At 38.1% G+C, this 8,695-nt stretch overlaps 1 protein-coding gene across 1 annotated transcript in view; it reads right to left on the bottom strand.

Moving 5' to 3' along the window:
* Positions 1 to 780: 780 nt before the first annotated feature.
* The window catches only part of COPS8 (COP9 signalosome subunit 8), an 8,740-nt gene continuing 825 nt past the window's right edge, over positions 781 to 8,695 (bottom strand). Inside the window, exons 2-7 of the mRNA XM_009887563.1 lie at positions 7,375 to 7,423; positions 5,715 to 5,847; positions 4,228 to 4,335; positions 3,715 to 3,777; positions 2,514 to 2,555; positions 781 to 1,190 (exon numbers count right to left, since the gene is read on the bottom strand). Of these exons, the coding sequence (XP_009885865.1) occupies positions 1,111 to 1,190; positions 2,514 to 2,555; positions 3,715 to 3,777; positions 4,228 to 4,335; positions 5,715 to 5,847; positions 7,375 to 7,423 (475 nt within the window). The 3' untranslated portion in view covers positions 781 to 1,110. The remainder of the gene's footprint in view (positions 1,191 to 2,513; positions 2,556 to 3,714; positions 3,778 to 4,227; positions 4,336 to 5,714; positions 5,848 to 7,374; positions 7,424 to 8,695) is intronic.

Below are 8,695 nucleotides of genomic sequence, written 5' to 3'. Positions count from 1 at the left end.
GACTGAATACGATGTGGAAAAGGGGGGAGAAGCAAATGAAGGCACACACTGCCCTTTAAAGCACCACTGTTTTCCCATAGCCTTTTTACCAGCATAGCACAAATAAGAAGTCATCTTTTCTGCTTCTAAAATCCACTCTCAGCTCACTAACACAGCAGTGCTCTGACACAGAAAATGTATTCCTCAAACTGACATTGCAGCATAACATATCATCCCCATCCCAATTGGTCTCTACTCAGGGACACCTATGCTAATTTTTCAATTCCTCTCCAATAACTGCAGAGGTAATCCAGAAAGCTTAAATACAGGTAAAGAGTTGTTTCTTGTAGATCCTGGCCCAGTGTACTGAAAAGAACTAAGACATGGCAGGCCTTGAGAAGGCCCAGCAAAATATCCGGTGTCTTATGTCACTCAAATAAAACCTTGCAAAAGTAAAAATTCTTCTTTAAAGTGAAGATTTGCCTCTTAAATGACTCCAATTATTCTGCTGTAAAAATACGCCCGATGTGAAGTTTCTCACATCAAAACAAGAAGATGTAACAATCCAGAAAGACCAACAAGAAAAAAAATCAATTATAAATATGCCACAAATTTACTTGCAAAACAGTTATTGTAAATTGTTTTCTTTAAATTACTGTTTCAAAATATTCTCTCTGCAGATACAGGTAGGGCAGTCTTCCACTCTGTACTTTCGTTCAACATGCCATTGATCTGTGGTAAGCCCCGCACAGTACTCGCCACAGAAGCACATAACCTACTAGCATAAATTCCTCAAGACAGTTAACCTGCTTCATAACTCACTTTTTTCCCCCTTCCCTATTACTAATACACCTGAAAAAAGTTTTGCCTCTCTCTGCTATGAGTCAATAAAAAAAAACTTACTATGTAATACTGCTGTGTACCTACTGAATAAATATTACAGGAGTTAAACGATTGTTTCAGTTGCTAGCTTGGCTTTGGCAAAACACGAATTGGGATAACATACACTGTATACCTCACGCACATTTGAGTAGGGGATGCTGCAATATTTAATAGATAAAATAAATCTTAGATTCTAAAACTGTCAGTACATAGGATTCCCAAGTCGTTCTGAATATAGGAGCAGGGTAATCAATTTTCAAGGAAAGCCACATAGTCAGTCAATCTGGCCAACTGCTGTTCATTTGGAATTGGTGGAACTGGAGCAGGTTCTACAAAGATAAAACAAGTGCATTGTTAATGAAATTAAGAAAAAAAAAATCATCCGCAATACCATCCATCACAACAGTAAGGAAAAACTTAAATGTGTAAGACTCTTAACAGTCTTATGGGGGCATATCCTAACTGTAACCCCAACCTATGCAGCTTTAGCTGACAATACTTTTCTGTTATCTGCAACATTAAGTCGTCCAAGTTAACAGCAGAGATGGTTGTAACAAGTTCCAGTTATCAGCAGTGTCCTTTTTTTTTTTTTTCATATACTGGAGTCTGAATAATGAAGACTGACAGTACTTCCACTTGACAAAAAAACCTCCTGGAGCTCTGCAGTTGCTCCTTTCCTCAAAAGTTGCCATCCTGAAGATACCAAATAAGTTTACTGGGTTATCTGATTAATAAAACACAGCAAAGTACTGCACAGGTTGTAGGAGAATGCAGTGCACATGCAGATCCTTATATAAATGTCAGCTAACTTGAGATTACAGTTTAACAATAGGTTGGAAGACAAGTAACTACAGCCAGGGAGTTAAGTTAGGAATTAAAAATCAGAAATAAAAAATAGCAGGAAAATAGGTGTTTACTCTCCCTGAAGAGACAACAGACTAGCATTCAGAATATAGTTAAAGTAGACATACTGCTTAGGGCTGCAAGTATGTGATAGAATGGGCTGACAATCAAAATGTTTTCAAAGAGCAAGACCCCAGCTCTCGAAACTGGCTTGGAATTAAGCCTGTAAATTTAAGACACTTTTGGCAACTGTGCTAGACACAGCAAGCCACCAATTCAGATCTGCTGTCACTATCTTGCAAACGATAGAGACAGTGTTTTGAGAATCAGCATGACATAACATTACACCTCAATCTATAGCTATGCTCTGAGGAAAACCAGACAATTGCTTTCTCCTACAGGGAAGACTTTAGAAGTTCCACATCACACAAAGGCAACAAAACCTACTCAGAATTGCTTTGTGAAGAAATTGCCTGTACATCACACGTTTTCACCAAAATACTTTTTGGTTTACAGGGGCTGCCTACCCCTGCTTTGGTATCTGCTCCCTTCTTCAGCTATAGAAGTAGAAATCTCAGGCACTCCTTAAAATGTGAGCAGAAGAGAAGACAGAGGGAGAAACATGTTTACATAGCAGCTGATTGGGGTTTGGTTTGTTGTGGGTGGGTTTTTTTTTTTTTGAGGGGGGAATGATGACATTCATTTGTCTAGGACCCAATTCCTATTTTGTGGTGCTGGTGAAATTGTGTTTATATTAATCATGCAAGTTTTAAAAATATACAAGTAGATTACATATAAACAGGAAGTACCTGATGAAGGAATAAATCTGTTAAAGGAAGCTTCCAGTACACCTGAAGAAAAACACGACAGAAGTTAGCCCAGTGGACCAATTTTAAACAGTTCTATACATCAAGCCAAAACTGGATAAAAAGGTAATTTAAATTAAGCCTGTTCATATACTTGTTTTACTTCGTAGATTAAAAATGGAATACCCAAGGCTTTGCTGGTTAGACATGCAGCTTCAAAACAGATTACATCCTGCTGCCTGTTTCTTTTGCCTCTAGAATAGTTCTTGCACTCACTTTTGGAAAAAAGCACAATACATGTAAGCATCACATATTCTGCAATCAGCTCATGAAAAGCTCAGGACTCTGGTTAGTTCTGTACCCCTGAAGGATAAATTTCAACACCTTGCCTGGCACGTGTTTATTATAATGTTCTGGGCTCTGAACACCTAAAAACTCTGCCCATACAAACAGTGTATTTTTTTAGCCTAATAGATGCTGCCCTTTTAGATACACTGTGATTTGGCTCCTTCCAGAGCTGCACTGTGCAGTTTAAGAGCAGTCATTTCATTTGTCTTCACAGCTTAACATTTATTTTTGCCTCAGCCAGCCACAGATACTGCTTTAGCAAGAAAAACAAAAAAATAAAAAAAATAATCAACACCAACCCGCAAGTATTTCTGCAGGCTGAACTTTGCAGGAACAGATATTCTGTTATCAACGCCATGAGAGTGAAGAAAAGATCCAGCAGAATAAATTTGGAAATGCAAAGGATATTATAACAACAACTGGAGCTCCTCAGAACACAAAGATCCACTAGATCCCTGCCCAAAGTTGTTCTACTTCTGAAAAAATCTCAGGTTCAAAATGGTATATTTTTACTCATCTTTATTAGATTAAGACATGTCATTTGAGGTCATCCAACTTATGTTCCACTGACTCAGAGCCAGCAGCAGAGGAGGAACAGGAGAAATCATAGCACATCCTGCCTGCTCTTGTTTAAAAAAGTTTGAGGATGTAGTTTAATCCAAACTACTTATAGCCCCAAATCAAACCCATCACTTTGTGCTTCCTACATTTTATAAACATTCCATGTTTTACAGTGGCAACCTGCCACCCCCAAAAATATGTAAAAGAATATTGTGCAAAATTTTCATTAAAAACTAACACCTAAGTACTAGAAAATGCTAAACTCAACATCTAATGAAATAACAGCTCCACCTACCTGGCTTTTTAGGCATTACCATACGAGTTGAAAAGTCCGCTTGCCAGCCCTGTTCTAATACACCTGAAAAGGCATTTTTACATTTGTAAGAACAAGTATCTTACATGATTGCTAGAAATGCAAAATAAAGATTCACATTAAGAACAGTAGAAAGGCATTGCAGTACATTGCCTATATTCCACAACTCAGATGCATTTCTTGTGAGCATTTAGACATTTAGCTCGACAAATAAGCTCATGAAAGTAATAACAGTTACCCTACTACCTTCAGTCTTCCCTCATTGTGGCATTGCTTTAACACTTCTACATATAGAAGGGGATGATAACCAATGGTAACTAGCGGCAAATAATAAAAATCAAACACTTAATCAGGGCCAAGACATTTACCTATTCACTGCCTCATGACTTCTCTTTAATAGCCTCAGAATTTGTATACATGCATCTATTTATCATCACTTCCAGCTCTCTGATCCCAATCATCTGTAGAAAAATTATTTGAATAAATGCAAAGTACCTTTCACAGCTTCTTCGACAGGAAGCCCAACAAAGGCTGCAAAATCATCTGCAACTATTGAGGTATATGCCTGAGAAACCAGTCCAAATGCTCGTCTCCTAGTGGCATCTAAGAAGATATAAACACTGTAAGCAGACAGTAGACTAATTTCCATAGCTAGGAAACCTGAGAAAACTTTTCCAATTCTAATACATTTGGAAAAATCACTACCACCCTTAAAGCTAACACTTTAGAAGTTCCCCCTCCCTTCCCACAATTTCCTGAAGCACCACAGTCAGCAGCCAGAAACAACCACTGGCTCCATGCAAGGACAAAACCTCTCCAAGAACACATTTAACTTCCAAATCTAGTTTGCAGCATCATGGGTACTACCATCAGTATGTAAACCAGTTTAGGGAACTCTGCTTCTGATTGCATTCTCCTATGAGGAGAGGCTGAGAGAGTTGGGGCTGTTCAGCCTGGAGAAGAGAAGGCTCCGGGGAGATCTTATTGCGGCCTTCCAGTACCTAAAGGGGGCCTACAGGAGAGCTGGGGAAGGACTTTTTACTAGGGCATGTAGTGACAGGACGAAGGGGAATGGCTATAAACTGGAAGAGGGCAGGTTTAGATTAAACACGAGGAAGAGGTTTTTTTACTCTGAGGTGGTAAGGCACTGGCACAGGTTGCCCAGAGAGGTTGTTGAGGCCCCATCCCTGGAGGCGTTCAAGGCCAGGCTGGACGTGGCCTTGGACAACCTGGTCTAGTGGGAGGTGCCCCTGCCCATGGCAGGGGGGTTGGAACTCAAAGATCTTCAAGGTCCTTTCCAACCTAAACCATTATATGATTTGCAATAAGCTTGTGTGTCAAGTAGTTCAGAATCAGAAAAAAAAAAAATCATAAAAAAAGTTAGTCAAAGTATTCATGCCTTTTTAACCACATCTGCTTTGATACCAAGGTGTCTGCAAATCAGTTGTTTCTAAAGCTGCAGAGAATTTGTTATTGCAAAATACTTTGGAAGGCTTTTTAGCAGTCTGTACTGCCCTCTAGTAGTAAGACTTTGCATGTTACTGTTGCAGTCCATCTAAAACATTTGCCTAAAGCCATACTTAAAAGAAAAACCTTTTCATAAGTGTCACAAGGTTCTGAAATGCCAAGTCAAGTTCCCTAGATTACTGGTTAAAAGTCTGATAAAACTGCATAACTAATGGTTTATTTTGCTATTACAGAACAAAACATGGTGTATGAAATTCCAATATGAAAGAATATACAATGATACACAATCTTAAAAACAATTTAGTTTGTTTCTACAAGTTTTCATAATTAGCCCTTTATTTACACCTGACACCTAAAATCCTTAAAGTAAAACCTACAAATAGTTGGCAACAATCTTCCTGACTACCTCTGATTTCTCATAAGTAGTCATTTGTCTACTTGTCTATTTGTGTTTGACCACAAATAATTTAAGGCAACATGTATTTCCATGCCACCTACAGGAGTCTAATTTGTACCTCTAAGTGCTTCCATGATTGGTTGAATAGTCTCGGACCACTGATGCGCACTGATTGTTGTATAGATTCCTGGAAAGTCTCTCTGCCAGATTCTTTGTCCTACTGACCAAACCGCACCAAGTTCAGCATTTGCCTGTTGTGACAAAAAAACCCAACAGTTAATCCAGAATGGCGTATTCTCTACAGTGACCGCTCTGTATAAACCCATTTCCACTTCCCTCCTCTTCCCATTGCAAGAGTGTATCACAATACCTGTAATGATGATCAGACAAGCATTGGAAAATTTTGTTCTAGCAGGTATCACTGCTGCAAGCTCCCCGATTCATCCTCTGCCAAAACTTTATCACCCACATATGCAAAGTCTGCTCACGTGTCAGTTATACCAATCCAGACAGATACACCAGCTAAAACAGTCATGGAGGATAGTCTGCACACAGGCTACTGGCTGGAGTTGCAAAAGGACAGGCACAGCTTATTTTCTGCTTAAGAGAAATGCTTGTCTCTTCACTAGAGGCTTTATAAAGTGCAGAGGCTGTTTGCACAGTGAAGGCACTTTTCAACTTGAAATTCTGTCTTGCAATCTTGACAATAGGTCACACTTAATATGGGACCATCCTCACTACAACTGCTCTCCCACAACTGGTTTTAATGGCTACTTCTACCATGTTACACATTTTAATTGGGTCAACTGGCTCCAGAACAGCCTGTCAGAATAGCAACCAAACACCAAACTGGGTAATAAAGTAATATTTTCAATTGTGAGGACAACCAATTTATTTCTGAAGACTCATACTAATTATTACTTGACTCAATTAGAAGATTCATCAACACATACACATAAGAAAATACTATGCTTTGAGGTGTAACCTTCCCAAAATGTCATGCAGTAAGTTTCCTCCACTAAGAACGATGCTGCACATGAAACGCAAGTTACACCAAAAAAAGCCAGATTATTCAGAGTATTGCTGTGTAACGAACAGAGCAGGTTTCAGAGAAAGTCCAAGTAAAATTTGGTCCGGATGACTGTTGACTCAACTGATGTAATTACTTTTTCTTGAAAGAGAACAAAAATTATTTCAGAACCACCGGACGGTTCCCATCTTGACCATGAGGTTTCTTAGTACAAGACTACAGAACACTTGTTTCCTTGTAAAATATGTGATCTCAAAGTAAAAATACTAACAGCAGTAGTCTGGAAGCTTTCTGGTATATTTACCTAAAACCTCAAAATGCTGCTTTGATCCAAATGCAGTGCAAAACAAACTGCCTTCAGAAAGTTAATCACTTTGAAGGTGCATCTTATCTGAAGTCACTTTTCACTGCACAAGGCATTATGCACTCTCATGTGGAATGCAGCCATATACCAGAATCAGATCCATTTATTTCCACCAGCTGACTACCATTTATCATAAGCTTTCTACTAAAAAGTCTACAGATTTACTGAATCATATGGCACCAGATTATTTGGGAAAGAAAAGAAGTAGAAAATGAGTAACTAAAAGATCTTAAAGACCAACATGCCATCTGCTGGGCAAGTAGTTCAGAGCACAGACCTGAGCCCAAGACTACTCACCAAACAATCCTTGGGGGGGAAAAGTCACGATTCACAAGCTTATATCTAACCAGTTTAGTATCAAATGGCATTTTACAAAGTACTCACAGATTTGATAGCAGGAGGGATTCTTTTCCAAAGATATCGTGCATTATTCCTAAAAAAAAAAGTAAGTTAAAAACACTTCTCAGTAACCAAATGTTTGCCACAAGAACACACCAAAAGGTTGGTTCAGATGTTATAATTAACAATTTCAGTGCTTTAAAATACTCCTTCTATGTCTACTGAAGCAGAAAAACAAAGTTACTCTCAAGTAGACAATATGACTGCCATAATAAAACAAAGTAGTTCATTAACTCTCTCATTTAACACACCAGTTTAGAAGAGGTTTTTTCATTTATCTACCCTAGGCAGCATTTCACAAAAGTTAGTTTTGCAGATTTATTTTTGGAATAGCTGCATCTTTGATGAATGCATGTACAAATAACTTGAGTGTCAGTATTCGTTTAGACCAGTGGCCTCCAAATTTTGATCATGTGCTTCCAGCAGAAAAACATTTTTGAGCATGCACCCCCAGTAAATACATATGTATTTACAAGTTATACACATGTATGACTGTATTAATATATTATGTACATTATAAAGAATACAAATATAGAAGTCAAAAAGGATGAAATAAACGCCATTTAGAGATATTTTTATTTTACTTAATAGCACAAAAATACTTCCTTTATGTGCCCACACCCCACTTCACATAAGAAAGATTTAGACTGTTTTGTGCACGTTCTTCCCAGCCTTCTCACGTACATTCTGGAGATTTGGACATATTGAAATATTTAGTCATTGATCTTTAGAGCATAAAAGTCTAAAACAGAAACGGTTACAATTTCTCAGAAAGATTTAAAATGCAAAATAGAGAAAAAGGCTCCTTGATTTTCATTAAAGCACAATTCTAAAACCCCAAGTTCATTTGAACCAAGGTTATCTGCATTAAACCCTAGTACCCAGTATAAGCATTCAGGGAATTTGCCCTGAAGGAATATACATCTACAATGCAACAAACCACTCAAATCTTTGAATCCCCACACCAATGTTTACTTTGTTTTGATGATCAAACTCAGCAGTCTTATTTTTCTGCCTGAATAAATAATCAGCAATTTCTCAATAAAATCCTAAACATAGTGAACCAAGTCCACACATGGATATGGTAACAATCCACCAGACTGAATTCAAAGGATTACTGCCTCATGCAGATTTAGCTCAGTCAAACCAACCATAACCCTCACTTTTAACATGGACATTTTAAAGTTATAATGACGCAATTCAAACACAAGGAGCAGCGTGCAATCTTACTCAAAACAAAGGCAGCCTTGAAAATCAAAACACTGATTCAACACTTTCCAAAGGAGCCAATTTCACTGTTTGAGGA

Source organism: Charadrius vociferus, unplaced genomic scaffold (genome assembly GCF_000708025.1).
Source record: "Charadrius vociferus isolate BGI_N301 unplaced genomic scaffold, ASM70802v2 scaffold136, whole genome shotgun sequence".
Lineage (NCBI taxonomy): Eukaryota > Metazoa > Chordata > Aves > Charadriiformes > Charadriidae > Charadrius > Charadrius vociferus.
This window is presented reverse-complemented; position numbering and strand designations above follow the sequence as displayed.